The following is an 18257-nucleotide window of genomic DNA, read 5'->3' on the forward strand; positions in this document are numbered from 1 at the left end:
TTTTTTTATAGATGAATTAACTAATTGTTTCAGCTCTACTTGTATACACTGTTTTGTAGTTAGATTTATAGTTACGCATTATATTTAATGTCCTCCTCATACTTTCTGTATGCAAAAATTGCAACCTCTAAACTAACTCGTAATTAAAGCAGTCAAATAAATGTATTTGAGTGAAAAAATATATGTATGTACTGTATATGTAGCCTATAGTATTTCCCTCTGTGGAGAAGTATAAAGAAAATACTCATCTATTGTACTTGTATTTACAAGCTATAGTTCAGTGTTGATCAAGTTTGTGCACTCTTCGCCAGCAGATGGCGCCATTCACGCTTAAACCTGCTGCAACCAAAGACAATACACAGGGATGGATTATAATTCAGATTCAAACTTTAGTTGAATTAATCAATTATGTCTGTGTCATGAGAGAGAGAGAAAATCCAGCACTATTATTTCGCAAGATTGAGTAAAACAGCAGACGGTGAGACTGCAGGCTCCATTGTGGATCACCATCCTATCCATCCATCCATCCATCCATCCATCCATCCATCCATCCATCCATCCATCCATCCATTCATCCATCCAGCGCCTGGTCTGTGCGCAGGCTGTTCACCACATCACTCTGAGCCCCGAGGAGGAGCGGAGAGGAGAGCAGCAGGTCTCCGACATGGCTAAAGAAGGAGCAGATATGACAGAGGAAACCGAGTACATGATCGACAAAACTGTGGGGAAAGAAGCGGAAAACGTGGAATCGTCTGGCAATGCCAAAGAAATGCGAGCGGTGATACTGGCAGGTTTTGGAGGTCTTAACAAACTCAGGGTGACCAGGAAGCCAATGCCCGAGCCTCAGAACGGTGAAGTGAAGATCCGCGTCAAAGCATGGTAAATATGACAATATCAGCAACACATTTCACATGTGTTTACGGATTGTGATGAGCTTCCTACCCACAGCATTTGTGACTAGTATGAACGATGATGAATAACAACCGGAGGAGGATTTCGCAGTCATGAAGCCACAGGTCTTTTCTGGAAGCAAAACTGATGTCAGTCTAGGCAGAATTTAATTTTTTTCCAGCAGGTTCAGTCATTGTTTCAGTACAATTTCTGTTTTTTTTTTTTTTTTTTTATAACTGCTCTATTTGCAGGGTATTGATCAGCTCGTTTCATCCTAGACTACAGCTTGAGCCTTTGCCCAGTGTTGGCAATCCTACAGTTCAGGGAAATTAAAGTGTATTCCGTGTTATTTAATGGAGAATGCCCGTTTTATCTGGCCTTGTATTCACAGAGATATAGCCAGTGACTCACTGCTGATAATCATGAAAGAGTAATAGTACTGGGCAATCACTAGATCTCTCAACAACCTCTAAATATTTGTATTATTGATTAAATAGCTGCCAGTGGTCAGAGACGGGTCAGATGCATTGTTTCCACCCAGATATCGAATCAGGGTCTATTTATTCTTTGTTGCAGTGGCTTGAATTTCCTGGATCTGATGGTACGTCAGGGGACTATTGATAATCCTCCAAAACCTCCTCTTGTCCCTGGGTTTGAGTGCTCTGGAATAGTGGAGTCTGTGGGTGAAAACACAAAGGGATTTGAGGTTAGTGAAATGACATGTTGTGCATGTTGTGATCTATGACTAAATGTTTCCAGATTCTAAACCAATGAATCTGCATCAGCAAAACCTAGAGTTTTAAACACATGCTCAGAGTGCAGTAATGAGAAATAAATTAGAGTTAATCCATAATTTACTGTACAAATAACTCCCTCCTTAGTGTGTGTCTAATGATTGTTTCACATCAGTGTCTGCTAACACAACATGTTTCTTTCAGATAGGCGACAGAGTTATGGCTTTTGTGAATTACAATGCCTGGGCAGAGGTGGTTTGCACACCAGTGGATTTTGTCTACAAGATGCCAGATGAAATGACTTTTGCTGAAGCTGCAGCGTTCTCCCTGAACTTTGTGGCTGCCTATATGATGCTCTTTGAGGTTGCCAATTTGCGAGAGGGGATGTCAGTGTTGGTGCACTCAGCAGGAGGTGGTGTAGTAAGTCCATTTCTTATACGACTGTTGCACAGCCACAAAAGAAGTTCAGCTGTTTCATCTAACTGTCATTATAACTGGCGGCTACATGACTACAAATGGAATAAGTTGTCTGTTCCCTGTTATTGTGTAAGAGCTGTTGCTTCTGTTGTTGTTTCTGTTTAAAACGTCTTGAACATCCTTTAGAGTTATTAAAATTTTGAAATGACTGAAAGAAAGATATAGTGAGTTATAACCAAAGCTAAACAATTAATCAATAGTATTACACAAACATGACCGATTAATACAACATGTTATCCCTATATCAATATATCTACTTTTTAATGAATGTGTGTTTATTATGTGACAGTGGATTCTGTTGTATTTTTTGCAGTATATTTAGAGTTAACCTCTGGGCTCTCTGGCTCTGATAAATTGTTGCAACTGTGTGTTTATTTCCAGGGTCAAGCTGTGGCTCAGCTGTGCTCCACTGTTCCCAATGTCACCGTGTTTGGGATCGCCTCATGTTTCAAACACGCAGCCATCAGGGACTCTGTGACTCACCTATTTGACAGAAATATTGATTATATACAAGAAGTCAAAAAGTAAGCATGGAAAGTTTGTCTGGATCATGGTTGATTTGAGGCTGAAGAGTCTTTGTTTACTTCCTCGTGGTGTCTTCTGGAAACATTCATTTGTTTAGGGTTAAAATAATATTGAATTAGAAGGCATCACCAGGCTGTTGCATGTTATACATGTGAACACATGTGATAACGTGGACCTCACAGAGCATAGAGGACTGTGCGAGGGTGCAGATGTTACCTGTTACCTTATTTGGTCTTGTGTGGCCATGGTCCCCATGGCAACTCGCAGCTCATCTCAGAGAGCAGCAACATTGTGTAGGGCGGAGGTCTGCACTGGCAGTGTGGAACAACTGCGCCAATTAGGGCTGAGCATTGATACCCTACACATTTCATTCACAATGCGACGTACTTACACACCAGTTTACACTACAAAACACCCGCCACAGGTTTACTGCAACTCTGCTATAAAGTCTTTATCTTTTTCTAAAGATGTTGCAGAGCTTTGATTACTCCATCACCACACCGCCTCCTCCACTTTACAGAGCTTTAGCAGTCATTTTTGTCTATACTGTTGAATCATTTAACCAGGACAGATGCACCAGCCACTCTACATATGAATTGCGCTGTAACACTGGATTCATCTGATTATAATAGAGAGGGATTCAAATATTGTTTCATTAGCACTGATTGTTTCATGCTTTCTACTTACATATCAACAGTGGTAGTGGATTAATGTGCCTTTCATCTCTCTGGCCCACACATTCTTCTCAGGATCAAGAGCAAAGTACAATTAAATTAATCTTTTTACAAAAGGCAAAAACCATGGGAATCACAAGACCACCAAGCAGTTTAGCCAAGCCGGTGTCCAGGGCCACAAGGCAGACAAGTAAGGAATTAAGGTGCCCTTGATAATAACATGCCTTTCATTCTTTCATATACATACATTTAATGAGTCTCATTATGCCAAACATTTTTTGTCTGATTGATTCTGTGTGTGAAAAGAACATGAACCTTTTGCAACATGTTACGGCTGAGGAGCAATGTGGGCACTGCGAAACATCAATAATCTCTTTATAAGAAAACTGTAGGCAGAGTCAAAAGAAAAATGTGGGTTGCATGCTGTAACTTTTTCCTAGAGTAAGGCTCCAGAGAATCAATTCTTATATTTTATAAATCCATGATGATGCTGCTCCAGAGTTTGAATCATGAGCTGAATATATGGCCTTATAGAGTGTTTTGCACATTTCTTGCTCACAGTCATAAACAAGGTAATTCAGCCTTGGCACTGTGAATGTATGAAGTCAGCCTTTTATTGTACTTTATCTCAACTGCTTGAAATTTTTTTGTAGATGTACTCTTTTGTAGATAAACTCAGAAACGGTTAGTTGATTAACTGATTGGTGGATAGACGGAAAATTCATCTGCTGCTATTTTAGGGCTGTAAATAATTTTTATTATTGATTAAACTGCTGATTATTTTCACAGTTTGGCCTGTAACATGTCAGAAAAACACAGATCACAATTTCCCAATCCAAAGGTGATGTTTTCAAATTGCTTGTTTTTTCCAACGAACAGTCAGAAACCCAAAGATATTGAGTTTATTATTATGTAACACAAACAGAAGCTGCAAATTCTCACATTTTAGAATCTGGAAATAGGTATTATTCATTATTTCATCTTAAAAAATGACTCGAACTATCGAAAAATTACCATTTCAACTGAAATTGTGACTCATATCGCAATTGCAATATCTGCTGAAATAATTGCAATATACTTTTTTTTGCATATCGTTCAGCCCCAGTCCAGACTATACTTTTGCATGTACATCAGTTTATATGAATCCCACTTTTAGTGGACTTCACCTTTACTTTGTTCTTAATGTTTTAGAATTTCTCCAGAGGGGGTCGACATCTTGCTGGACTGCCTGTGTGGGGAGAACACAGGAAAAGGCCTGAATCTGCTGAAGCCATTGGGAACTTACATCCTCTATGGTGAGAACAATACTTACACTTTCACTGTGTGTCAATGCAAACTCTGAGTTTCCATTTATCACTTTCAAAGTGAAAATAACACACTTTCTAGTGTGTTAGTCAAACTTAAGTCAATGTGCTTCAACTTTCAGGTTAATATTAGAACTAAAAGGAATAGTTTGACACTTTGCGAAGTACACTTGTATGTGTTACATGGGAAGATTGTTACCACTCTTATATACGTCCAATTATATTTAAATTTGAGCCAAGAGACAGATAGCTTAGCTTAGCATAGTTGCGTGGTGACATCTAAACTTTGGCCAAGATATAGTCTTGCACAAAAACCTCTCTCTCTCTGAGTGATACTTTTACAAATACATATAGCCGAACTCATAGCACAGTATTTGAATATGTTTGGTGATTTTGTCAAACAACGTTGTGGTTATAAAATCAGGATTTAAGCAGCTTGGAAATGGCTTGGAATTTAACACATAGTCTTAATGTGCTACGTTTCGGCCATTATTTCAGTTTGTTCCATTGTTTGACAACCTAAACAGAAAAACATAAATTCAGCTGTATTAAAATACTGTGTGTGTGAGTACAGAGAGCTGGAGAGAACACGATCACGGTCAGTTGTTTACAGTGGTTCCAACACAGTTTTCAATTACATCGTCAGTTTCACACATTGACCATACGCGGTCCAGCCAAATAAGTTTTGACCTGGACATGAGAGTGGTATTGATCTTCTCATCTAACTCTCAGCAAGAAAGTGAATAAACAATTTTCCCATAATGTCGAACTATTCCTTTAAAGACGAGTCTTGCATCCATTCGGTGTGTTGGTTACTGGACTGGGTATGAAATAGTGAGACTCACTTGACTAAAACATGCTCCATAGCCTGAAAATGAAATTCATTGTCCTTCACAGCTTCCATTCTTATCTGATTTCTGTTAATTACTTTAGTCCCTGTCAAGCCTCATGAATCAAGTAAGAGCATAAGATTAATTCATTAGTTTTAGTTATATTGAATATGTGCGAAGGCATGCTCGCACAGATCTAAGGGTCTGAAGGTGCCAACTGTTTCTCCCCCACCTCACCCTTCATGCTTCTTGGCTGCCTATTAGTGACCAGTCACTTCTGTCTAGCCATTTGCACAGCATACAGAAATCCTTTTATTTTTGTTTTTTCAGGCGCGTCAAACATGGTAACTGGGGAAACAAAGAGTTTCTTCAGCTTTGCAAAATCTGTGAGTCAGAGATGCAGTCTGTCATCAACATTTGAAGGAAACAGTATCTGTTACTACCCAATGAACATTTCATGGCAAATGAAACACACGCACACGCACAAATGAGTCACTCAGGATGAATGTGTCTGTGTTTTTTTTTCCTCCAGTGGTGGCAGGTGGAGAAGGTGAACCCTATTAAATTATATGAGGAGAACAAAGTCATAGCTGGATTCTCGCTCCTCAACCTCCTCTTTAAACAAGGGAGATGCAGCCTTGTGAGATCAGTGATGGACAAACTCTTGTGCCTCTATGACCAAAAGAAGATCAAACCGGTAGTGGACTCCCTGTGGGCACTGGAGGAGGTAAGAGCCTGATCAGAGTTGATCAGAGTGATCAGAGGCTGTAAGATGATCAAGTCAATGATGATGAGATTAAAAAAAAAAAAACAATAAAAAATCGTGAGCACAGTGTTAACATGAACGGAGATGTCAGGGAAGATTTTATACAAACATTTTGGACAGCATGTAATCTTTTGTTTGCCCCTGCTGCTTTCTGTGGAACATTGTCAGCTGTTGTCGGACACTCTTCCACAGTTGGTGGGTAGGTTGCATCTTCCTGTTCCCAAATTATTTCACACCCACACAAATCCCGACAGGCCATATGTTGATCACTTAGCTCTCAATTTCTAGAAAGTCCCCTTTTCTTACTGTGGTTATTCACTAAGTGGTAAACGAAGCCCCATAACTGGAAAATTTGCCTTCACAAGATACCAAGGGACATTTGAACACACTACTAGATGCGATCTCTTTCAGAGAGGGTCTAGTGTCTCATTAGCTGTGGTGTATCTGAGACCACGACTAAAGACACATCAGGGCTGGACTGTCTCAGACTTGTAGACAGATAGACGATGATGTTGCCTTAGAAAGCTACTAGCCTGTTTCTTGATTTCCTGTTTTTTTCTTTGTGCTTAATGCTTGTATTTACAAAGCCCTTTTGTGGGACCTTAGCTCTTCACATCTCAGGTGGTACCTTTGCAAATAGAAAACTCTTAACTCTCCACCTGCATGGCCGACAGTAGAGAGGGGAGAAGTGGCACAAACCAGTCCCTTATATCTTTTGGTATATCTTGTTGGTTGCATTGGGATCTTTTAGGATTCCTTTTTTGGTCAGATGATAAATACAGGCAACATATCCAGATCGAAAGTTTTCTACCTGCACAGATGTTGTCACCTATTTGCCTGATGAGACCATTTTTGACTGAAAACTGTGCGGCTGTGCTTGTTTGAGTAGTTTGTTGCACCTTTATTATTCTTGTTGGTTCATGAAGCTTGGTGACCTCATGACATAGCCCCGCTTTTAAATTGGATGTTTTCCCACCCATTACTAAAAATCTAGTAACTGTGCACATGACATCAATTGTTGGAGGTTTGTCCTCAGCAGCAGGGAATACTTGTCTGTAAGTATAAGCCACAAATGTAGAGTCAAGCTGATCAAACCCAAAACTTTTGAGTGTTTTGGCTTCTCATGATGGAAGACCAGCACCAGCACCAGTCTCTAGACTTAAACCTCATGAAGCTGGTTTGGGATGAACTGAACAGAAGGTGAAAGCAAATCAAAGTGCAACACATTTGTGGGAGCTTCTGTAACAGTGTTGGTAAGGAACTTTCCAAACAATGTTTCATTTCCATTGTATTTGTTTGTTCTATGCTTTAATGTCAGAAATACTGATACATTACATTATGTACATTTTAGAAACAACTAGAAAGTGTCCTAAAATTTACCCCCTATACTTACATGCACAGTTTTACCTGAAAGAAACTTACTTGATTTTGATCACTGTTCACTGTTCTGTCTTTACAAGTAAAATGTCAGGAATTTGTTACACACACACACACACACACACACACACACACACACACACACACACACACACACACACACAAATACTCCAAGAATCCAGATAAGAGCAGAGGCAGGGCAGGTAATACATCACAGGAAGCAGATTACAAGTCATTCCAAGCTTTCTTTCTACATTCAGAGAGAGAATATGCTGATGATAATTGCTGTCTTCAGATTTTCAATTCTCATGGGAAACTTTCCCTGCACTGTTGTCATTAGAATTTGGCTGATTGCTCAGGCCATTCACTGGAACCATTGCCCATGAAGAATCTCATTAGATGGGAGGATGGCGTGGGATGTGGTGTCAGGGGCACAGCCTAGTTCATTTGTTTATATGCCTGGAAGGAGAATTGAGAGGGCGTTTGTTTACACGTTGACCTTGGTAACCCTTTTTAATGGAATGAAAAGTTGTACAATGTGCCACACTTGAGCAGGATAACACATTAATCAAGAGGTTTTTTTTTTTGACCACCAGCAGTTTCAGTGAGGAAATATTCATTTGTCTCTATCACTTGGGGTTCTAAGAGGAATCTTTTTTAAAGATCCTACATACAGTATCTCAGTGATTACTGGTCATTGTACACAAAGACTTATTTCACCCAGAATGCCATTGGAACTTTTCCCCTCTCTTCTGCAAACTTGCTACCTCGCAGCCAAGTGCTGGACAAGTTTCTGACCTAATTTTGTTCTTGGCTTGATTTCCGGTATTTCATTTAACAAATGAATGCTTGGGACACAATGGCTTCCAGACAAAGAGGCACATTCAGTCGTGTCTCTGTGTGGATTGTAATAAGCAAGCAAGATATGGCATCCTGTGTAATCTTTTGTGATGTGTGATTTTTTTTTTTTTTTCTTTACACAATGAGTCAGAGAAGCTTTCATGAGTTGCATTGATCTTTTATTGTTTATGGTTTCGAACTGCTAGTTGTTGCTGCCCTCAACATACTTTTGTGGAGTGTAGAGTTGGACGAAATCATGAAAGTGATTGCACTTTCCCCACTTCTCCCATTCCCTCACCACCATGCTGATAGCAATCAGACTGCAGATGACTGAGTACATGGACCAAAGCACCGATGGTCTCAAACTGACATTGTGGCATATCATCTTCTTACTTACTTGTCAGTTATATTCGCCCAGAAGTAGCACTGGCATGAGGTTTGTTAAATTCGAACAAAATGTCAGCTAATAAAATACACTGTGAACAGGTGTTTCCACAGACCCTGGTGACAGAAGCCCGGCTTTCATCTTGGCAGTAGACTCATTAAAAGCTCTGTCTGTGATCTGTGTCGTGTTAAAATGTTCGCAGTGTATCTGGGTGTCAAGCACTACTGTCCTATATCAGTACAACAGACGTAATGTGTCAGACTTTGTTCATTTAGTAATAGCGTCCACAATTTTTGTCTGTTTTTGAAAGAAACATAATCACTGCTTTTTTTAATGTAATATTTGCATTTGGGTTATTCTAAATGTAAAGTCTCACTGTTATAAAAGGGAGTCTGGTAATTACTCTAAAATATGGGAGTGGAGAAGAAGTGGAAAGACAATGATAAGCCCATGCTTCATCCTTCAGTCATCCTCACACAGATGAAACCAACTCCAGATAGATATTATGTCTTTGTATTTGAGTTGGTGTATGCTTTTTTCTTTTTTTTTAAGAAAGTTATTATTAAAATCATTTGTTTTTGTGGGATGTGACTAATTTTAAAATTGTAAAAAATACAATCCTCCTGGAATCTGCTGAATGTTTATTATTCATGTCACTTTTTTGTTATTAGACCCCATGCTACCCTGCCGGTCTAAAGCTGGTCAATCAAGAGTCCTAATACAACCTATATTGTTCCTGCAGTCATAGGTAAAATGAAGCAGTGTAGTTATCTGCTTGATATAAACCTATGGATCATTACTACAGGCAGTGAGGTATTCAGTGTGATGTCAAACGTGCCCAGCAGGATGAGTCAGCATCATCTAGTCAACATCAAGGCCATTAACGTTTCTCACAGAGAGAGTTATAGCTGTTATAGCTATTCTGAGAGAGGAAAGGAGTCCTATGTCTAAAACAACCAGGAAATGGTTACAAAAGTGTCTTTTTTATTATGTTTTTTTTTAGCAAGTACTTTGAAATGTCTTTTCAATGTCACAGCGGACTTCCCCTTGGAGAACTTTTATTGTTGCAGGCTCTGCGTCGTTCTGCTCATAAAAAGACACATTTTATGAGCAGAATTTATTTTATAAGCAGAAAGTGAAACGTTGTAAAACACCCTCATTTCTTACACATTTACTACAAAAATTTTACAGTTCAAATCTGGTTTTAAAACATTGGTGCACTGGGCACTTTGGGTTTTTCTATATGATCTGGATCAGACGTAGTACCAGCCTAATGCAGTTCTACAACAAGAACCTTTAGAACTTCTCTGAAACTCGGTTGCTTTAAATGAATTCCACTGACCACAAAGAAGAAAGAAGTAAGTTTATTTTATGCTAAATTAAAATCACCCAACCAAAATAAGACGTCTGTTTGTATGGATAAAATATTCATGTTCCTTTTTTTAATGACTAACATAGTCATGCTTTTAGATGTTAAAAATTAGAGTCGGCATTGTGTGAGATTTCATTTGTGATATCACATTTGATGTCTGCACCTGGAGCTTGTTGAAAGTAAGTTGACTGTTGTGTTTTATCCTCAGGTAAAAGAGGCCATGCAGAGAATTCACGACAGAGGCAACATAGGAAAACTTATTCTGGATGTCGAGAAGTCTCCCACCCCTCTGGTAACAACTTTTTTTCCTAGTTAGTTATTAGAAAGCAGAAAGCTAAGTAGCTGGGCCATTGGGCCACATTTCTTAATAAGGATTGATTCTAAGATTAAAGTTCTACAAAGATGTACTCTTTTCATACCAACTCCTGCAACAGCACTTTACAGTTTTTACAGTAAGAGTGGCTGTAGTTAACTGTCTGTATACTATCTTATAATATATTAAAAAAAACTTTAAACACAAACTAGAAATAAAAAACTTTAAATAAAATACAGTTTTTTTTAATTGAACAAGAACAAAAACATGTAATTAAAGTATTATATGACATTGATGGTTGAGGGTATTTGACTGAAAGGAGGAAGAAGAAACAGGAGGAAGATGAAAATAAATTGGCAGATGTACAGTAAAAGGACTCACAGTACAGAACCAGATTGGGGGAGTTTCAACAAGTTATTGAGGAATAAAGAAAACATCCCCCCCTTGTGGTCGTCCTGGCCTCATTCATGCAGCGTGGTGTTTGTTGATAAATAGTTAAATCTGACATTTCCAATGCCTACTGCACAGTTTCAGGTCCAGTCAGGGTCATAAGGAGGCAGTGAGCAGGATTTCCTCCTGTTTTACGGCAGTCGTTTCCATGGTGATCTCAACATCACACTACAAACTTTTAGAAGTGTCGACATGCCTATATACAGCTGCCCATTAGCCGAGAACACATTTACATATTGACTGCACCAGTATACACTTAATGATATCTGAGTAATGTTCTATCACTGTAGATGGCCAGCGACAGCACAGAGACCAGTGAAGCAGGAGAGGAAGAGGAGGAGCCCGAGGGTGACAACGACAGCAAGGAGCGAATGCCTTTCATCCATTAGACCCAACGAAGCCCTCTGCACTACGCCTAGAGTGTGCGGAGAGGCTGCACAGCTTCACCACAGAGGAACACATCCACACACCAGTGTTGTGCAGTATGTGCTGTATGCATGTATGCATGAATGTATGTATGTACAGTGTATGTTTGTGCCTCTTACCTATTGTTTGTCAGTTGATTGGTCAAGCAAAAGTTTTGGGTAAATGAAGACTAATTACATGTTTGTCACCCAGGCAACAAGTGTAAGTGCCATTCTCGAAATAGTATTATTATATTTTTTACTGTATTATGAAGTAACATTATGCTAGTCAATAATGTGAATAGGTCTGTGCCCGTTTTACAGTTAATTTCATCTGCCAGCAGTTTATTGAATTAGCAACAGACTTCTTATTATCACTTTAAGCGTAGTATCTTTAAAATTAGATTTAGTCAAAGCTCATAAGTGTCATATGCTGTAACAAGCTTAGCATGTCTAAACATTTCACGAGATGGAAAAACATTTAATTTAATTCTTATCTGTCCTCAACGACGACAGATGAAAAATTAGAGCAAACAAGTGACGCTGAAGTTTGAGAAAATGACCCCAAATGTGTTGATGCTCCTGACCAAGCGAGTGAATCACTTTCTCATGTTACAGTAGTAATACATAAGCCAGAAGAGGTAGAAAAGTCTGTGTGTAGATATTTGCATGATATTTTATTCTTCGGTGCCAACCTTGTAATATTATGGGATCACCAGTGCCTTTGAGCTACAGACGAGTCTTTGATACTTGACATGCTTTCCTCGTGTGAAGTTCATATTGAACAAACAAACAAAAAAGGTCGTTTCAACTGGAATGTGAAAATGGATGCATATACTATTAAAACTCTTCCTTGCGTGATCATATAATTTTGTAGTAAGGAGGACATATTTCCCCACTAAACTGTATATTCAGAAGTTTTTACTCAGTATATGACACCTTACAGTGTTACATTTATCTTCAGGCCATGTAGACAGTTTTGTAAACACTGGGGTAACACAGAACAAATTAGAGTTTTAAGACATCAAATTTATATCTGTCAAAAACTTGCAGATTATATATAAATACAAGAAAGACTAAGATTAATGAGTAAATTCTAGATTTTCTTGAGGAGGATCATGAAATAGTCAGACTGCAGTCCGAGGTTTGTGGAGTCTCTGCTTTACTTGTCTGACCAAAGTTGTTTATTTGCTGGTGCCTCACAACAAAAGTGCCATGAGACTCCCAAGATAAATTATTTTTACTATGAGCTGATGCATAAAACCAGGGTGATGTAGGTTTGAGCAGCACTGTGTGTTACTTTATTTTAGTACGATGCCCTTCTACTTTGCTCTGAATCTGCAAGTTGCTAATGAAATGCAGGAGAGGAACAGCTGACAAGGAACAAATGTTTGCCACACACACTCGCATTCAGCCAATCAAATGATTGATCTGTTTTTATTTCTAATTTCTCAAAGTAAAAACAAACGTTGCATTTCATTTTCACTATTTATTCGGCCTTGCTTATTCAGTGTGCTAGTCATCTGATTTGTTTATTACTTCAAAAAGTGTTTTCTCACGCGGAACATCACAGAAACAATGAAACAAGTCAACGTTTAGTAATCATGCCGTTTTAAATTTTTAAAAATGGATCAGCTTAGCAACAGCAAAACTAACAGGAGTAAACACTGCATCCTTCGAAGTTGGATGATAAATGGTGGAGACACTGTGTTAGTGGTTGCACTCGAGTTATGAAATTAATCATTTTAGAAATTGATTTTTAGACTTGGATAAATGGAAAAATGATGCATAGACACTCTGCAAATACATCTAAGTTTTGATGCCTTCAATGTCAGGTCTGTTTGTGTGTGTGTGTGTGTGTGTGTGTGTACAAGTGTGAGAGAGAGAGACAGAGAGTGTGCATGTTTTTAAGTGTGTGCCTTGTAAAAAAAGAAAAAAGAAGAAGAAAAACGTGTCTAAAGAAGTGTTTGGCATTGTAGTATATTCACGAAATTCCTTATAAACTCTGGTTTACCTGTGGCCGTATATTTTGTCACTTTTTTTTTGTTGTTGTGTACTTTCTTTGAGCACAGCTCTGTTTACTTGAATAAATTTATCTGCAAAGTATTCTGGGATTGTGTTTGGTGTTAATTCAATGTTTGAATATATTTCACATGAGATTTCACCCTCCCTGAAAGTATTTCTTTCCACATTACATTAAAAAAAATGTCCCACATATGTCTCAATCTTATTTAAATATGTGTTTATTTTGAGCTTATGAAATCAATGAGGAATAATGACTTTTACCTGGACTCAAAACACAATTTGACTTTAAGAGTAGTTCTTCATGTTATGAATGTTTTTCCAGTGTACATTACATTTGAAAACTTGCAATATAGTACTAATATATTGCAAATTTCTGTATAATCCCTCAGTTTGGCACCAGATGGCAACATAGTTATAAACTGTTTCAAATTCTTCAGATAACAGTGGATATCAGTTAATATTTTCATCACCAGAGAAACATGCTGGTTCTTATGCTTGTGTTCTAACATTACTCAAATGTGCAACTGTTGACCTTTGCTGCGATGTTCACATGTAGTCAGCAGTATTGCCAGAATCAATTCATGTACTGTTGGCAGAAACTGCTGCACACTATATTTAATTCATGTGGTCTCTTAATCATTAATTATGAATTAAACCTGGACTACTGATCCTCTGTAAAGCAGCTCCCGTTCTCATCCTCAGCTCGGGGCCCAGTGTTAGTTTTGGGTGTTATGTTTGCCTCAGGATGGAAAGAGAGTAGTGTTAGAAGAGATCACATTGGAATAGCATGTGCTAATACAGCTTTTTTTTTTTTTTTTGGACGCTAACTAAACATAGAACTTGGACTCAGTACTGTGCAATGAGTCTGAATTAAATGGATGTTTCATACAGTACCATTTCACATCTACTGCATTACAGTAACAGTAAATACAAACATTTCTATCTTGTATTTTTATTTCAAGGTAAAGTTTGTATAACCTGCTGGACAACAATACAAAAAACAATCTTATCATACCAGTAGGTGTATGTTTTGAAACTAATAAAAGAAGAGTTTTTAATTGGCAGCATGTGTGGTTAGAATACACTATACGTGTGTGGAGAACGTATTATTTAGTACAGCGTTAACTGAAAGATAATGCTCTAATCTAATGTACAATTTGAAGACTGTAAAATGGTAAAACATATACGAGATGGCTTTGAGAGTTGTTTTACTATATTGAGCCCATATGCCCGAGGGTGTTTCTTATTTAGCTCCCACCTCCCATCTATATACAACATCTCACTCTAAAAATAACTTTGCCTGCAGCAGCGCTGAGAGCTGGACTTTCCTCAGGTCTAATAGTGGAAGTCTGTGTGACTGAAACATTGCAAAGATATCTACAGTGTATAAGTAGCAGCAACATTTACTTGGTTACTTGTTTTCATGTACTGACAGATGTGAATTAGACCCTTATTAGTGTAGCTTAATACCACCCAGTGCACATGAACCCTATATTTCCCTGTCAGCTGGTATCATTCAATAATCACACTTTTTTCTGAGTTGACAACCAGGTCTAACATTATTTTTCTCTTGTCAAAAAGTGACTTAGCGTGTCCAAAGCTTACACATGAGGCCGGTGGGAAGATGGATGAAGAACGCTCTGTAATAGCAGAGCAGTCAATGAATTTCCAGTTTGTTTGTGAAATGAAAGGGAACACTGCTTAGTGCACCTTGTCCCAAGTAAATATTTATCAAAAGCCAGACACAAGGAAATCATTATTTGCCACTCCACCCTTATACCTCCCTCACCTCCTCCTGATGTTTGGACAAAAACAAACAGAGCTGGAGCCAATGCAGGGAGAGTACGCCGAAAAGGCATACAGAGGGCTAGTATATATATTGAGCTGCCTGCAGTGTTTTTGGTTCCTTTCACAGCAGTATAAGGTGTGCCACTGTGTACTGTCCCATAGGATCCACTGGCCTCAGACATGGCACGTCTGGTCCTCCCTGTCTTCCTCGTTCTTTGCTTCTCCTTGCTCCACTTCAGCTCCAGTCGCCCATCTCGCACCAAGAAGGCTGTGTCGGCTCGGCAGTCCGGAGGTAACTATACACATGGCAGAGAGTTCAACAGTGACATGCCAAGCAGCGATGTTCATCTGACCCATTTTTTTTCTTGCTTCTTCATCAAGATGCAGCTGCAGAGGGAGATGATGTGAATTCCCAGCTTGAGAGGTTGTGGCAGGAGGTGAATTCACTGAAAGAGATGCAGGCGTTGCAGACAGGTACTGCTCTCACTAAGTAAAGGCAGATGAAAGAGAGACAGCAGATTGGTACATGAGAATCATAAGCATCACTGCATTCCATGTTTTATCTCAAGAACAGGTAAATCAGAGATAAAGTTACTGGACAATATCGGTTAATACCAACATTGGTGACGTTGGTTATATTGTAAATGTGTTAAAGTACATATGAATAGTGTCGCTTGTAATTTAGGCCACTGAGCTGTCATGCAAGCCTGTGGACACTCGTGAGACATAATTGGTAACTTGATAACTAGATTTTGGAAGTCTTGGTGTGCGGAGTCACCAGCAGGGGGCAGCAGCACTCACATCAGTCAACTGTAAAGTAAGGGGTTGAATTACACAAAGGGAAGAATGTTAGTAACAAACAATTTATGGGTAATGTAAAACTTCCTAAATTATTATTATTTTGTATAATTTTATGTATTTTCCTGTTTCTGTTTTTTTCCATAAATAAAAAATATAAAACTTAGTTGATCATAAAGAAAATGCTATAAATGTATTTATTTATTGCTATTGTTTATTATTTTTATTGTTAAAATGCCCCCCTTTTCCTTTCCTGGCTAATTCATTAGTCACTGTTCAGACTGTGAACTCTCTATGTAATGAGTTTATGAGTATGGCTGTATGAATTGCTACAAATATAAAAAATGGGGGATTCAAAAAAATAAAGTATTAAAACAGATTATTTTTTTATCTAATGTGCATCATGATTATTTTCTTATCACAGAAGAAGCTAGTTTTGAACTCTTTGAATACCATATAGTTACTTTAAAGTTGCTCATGAAGTAAGTGCTTTGTGCTTTCAGTCTGTCTCCGTGGCATCAAAGCTCACAGGAAGTGTTATCTTACAATTGAGGAACCCAAACATTACCATGAAGCGAACGAGGACTGCATTGCACAAGGAGGAACTCTTGCAACGCCACGGGACATGATTGAGAACAATGAACTGAGAGACTATGCAAAGAGGAGCGCTCCAGGATCCAAGGACTTCTGGATCGGTGTGGCAGACATAGTGAAAGAAGGCCAGTATGTTGATGTCAACAGCCTGCCAGTCAGCTTTTTCAACTGGGACCGCTCCAAGAAGCAGCCCACAGGAACGAAGAGGGAGAGCTGTGTTGCCCTTTCAGTGGCTGCACAGGGAAAGTGGTACGATGAGGTGTGTCGCAGCCTGAAAAAGTACATATGCGAATATGTCATTCCTTAAAGGCAATGTTGTTGTTGACAACTTGATGATCATTCATGCGGGTCATTAATTAAAATTGTGCAAAACTGTGTTGTCAAATCTGTGGCGATTCATAGTAGAAACATGACTTGTTATTGGTCATGTATTATAAAATTTCTTTGATTAAAATTTGTTATTAATTAGGTTCCTAATTAGTTTTGATACACAAAGAAGTAACTGGCTGCGTCGTATTCACTTTACTTATACTGTAAGTCCCAAAGCCTCAGATGATGACTGAACAGCATGAAAAGTAAGAAATTCTGGATGACGTTACACAGAAATAAACAAAAATGTAAACTGTCGTTGTTTTGTTAAAACTATTTTATTTTATCTATAAACTTCTCAGCATTTCACAACTATTTTTCAGCATTGAGTTAACTCATTTCTTCAGCATCAATTTTACATTGATAACAGTTGTATACATACACACCAGTTCCCTAGTTTAAGGCTCAACTGCTGACCACTGAATAGCCAAATGAAAAAATGTGGGTGGAGTGATTTGCTAATGAGCAGCATGGAAACACAGTAGGGGTTTTACTTCCCTTCCCTGTTGGTTGTTCTCAGGGGCGTTATTACACTGACAGAGCCCAAAGAACCCAAAGAAGTTTTAAACAAATCTTTAGAAATAATGTAAATGAGAATTATAGATATATAGACATCATCTTTATGGGACCCTTGTTGTACTTTATGTTCAACTCTGTTATGAGATGTATTGACTAAAAAGGCAGCAAGTGCGATTCTAAATGGTAAGTAATGCTACAACTCAACTATGAGGCCCTAATGGAGGTGTACGTTTCTGTGCTTTATTTTTGAGATTTATTTTATCTGTGACATTGCAATCTTAGGTAAAAATCTACTTAGTTCATTTCATACCAAAATATTGTAGCATACTAAACTACACAAAAACTGAACGGTGTACAAACATTATCACTGCACTGTACATAAATGAATTTAGAGTCGATTGTAATGCATCCAATCAGTGTATCTTAATCTAGTGCAGAGGATGACCTCTACATCCTGCTAACATTGATATACACTTGTTTGGTGACAATGAGGAAATTACACATTCTATTCTTGTTTCCTTATTCTGTTATAACACATTACCCTCATTACCCTCATGCACAAATGCAGTGCCCCAATCCCCAAATGGCACATTTGTGTGAGGATTCAACTGCAGTGCTAAGAGTGAAATTGAAACTATATGCAATCTAGAGCATAGAGTGAGTCCAACTGACTTGTCTTTGGAATGTGGGAGGAAACCCAGATCACCCAAAATAAACTTGAACAAACACAGAAAAATGCAAACATGCAGAAAGGGGCTGTTATCAAACTCTGACCCTTTTTGCTGTGAGGTGACAATGTGAAATATGCATTTTAACTGTTTG

General features: G+C 38.4%; 2 protein-coding genes across 2 annotated transcripts; both read left to right on the forward strand.

Annotated features, from left to right (window-relative positions):
- Window positions 1-567: 567 nt before the first annotated feature.
- Window positions 568-13448, forward strand: vat1l (vesicle amine transport 1-like). The gene is made up of 9 exons (XM_023399787.2): window positions 568-879; window positions 1468-1597; window positions 1830-2045; window positions 2484-2626; window positions 4493-4596; window positions 5766-5821; window positions 5968-6162; window positions 10384-10467; window positions 11229-13448. The coding sequence occupies exons 1-9, from the start codon at window positions 665-667 to the stop codon at window positions 11325-11327; spliced, it is 1242 nt and encodes a 413-aa protein (XP_023255555.1). The 5' UTR covers window positions 568-664; the 3' UTR covers window positions 11328-13448.
- A 1817-nt stretch (window positions 13449-15265) lies between these two features.
- clec3a (C-type lectin domain family 3, member A) lies at window positions 15266-17174 on the forward strand. The gene is made up of 3 exons (XM_023399796.2): window positions 15266-15447; window positions 15537-15629; window positions 16457-17174. The coding sequence occupies exons 1-3, from the start codon at window positions 15336-15338 to the stop codon at window positions 16852-16854; spliced, it is 603 nt and encodes a 200-aa protein (XP_023255564.1). The 5' UTR covers window positions 15266-15335; the 3' UTR covers window positions 16855-17174.
- Window positions 17175-18257: the final 1083 nt, after the last annotated feature.

The sequence above is a fragment of the Seriola lalandi genome, unplaced genomic scaffold, assembly GCF_002814215.2.
Source record: "Seriola lalandi dorsalis isolate HSWRI2012SDOR001 ecotype SW California unplaced genomic scaffold, Sedor1 jcf7180002052120, whole genome shotgun sequence".
Classification (NCBI taxonomy): Eukaryota; Metazoa; Chordata; class Actinopteri; order Carangiformes; family Carangidae; genus Seriola; species Seriola lalandi.

Bases quoted from the DNA above. Each gene is read 5' to 3' on its own strand.
- vat1l (XM_023399787.2), top strand. From the start codon at position 665: ATGGCTAAAGAAGGAGCAGATATGACAGAGGAAACCGAGTACATGATC. The intron at 2,627-4,492 runs GTAAGCATGGAA...TTAATGTTTTAG, and splicing joins TATATACAAGAAGTCAAAAA to AATTTCTCCAGAGGGGGTCG. The intron at 5,822-5,967 runs GTGAGTCAGAGA...TTTTTCCTCCAG, and splicing joins TCTTCAGCTTTGCAAAATCT to TGGTGGCAGGTGGAGAAGGT.
- clec3a (XM_023399796.2), top strand. From the start codon at position 15,336: ATGGCACGTCTGGTCCTCCCTGTCTTCCTCGTTCTTTGCTTCTCCTTG. The intron at 15,448-15,536 runs GTAACTATACAC...TTCTTCATCAAG, and splicing joins GTCGGCTCGGCAGTCCGGAG to ATGCAGCTGCAGAGGGAGAT. The intron at 15,630-16,456 runs GTACTGCTCTCA...TTGTGCTTTCAG, and splicing joins GATGCAGGCGTTGCAGACAG to TCTGTCTCCGTGGCATCAAA.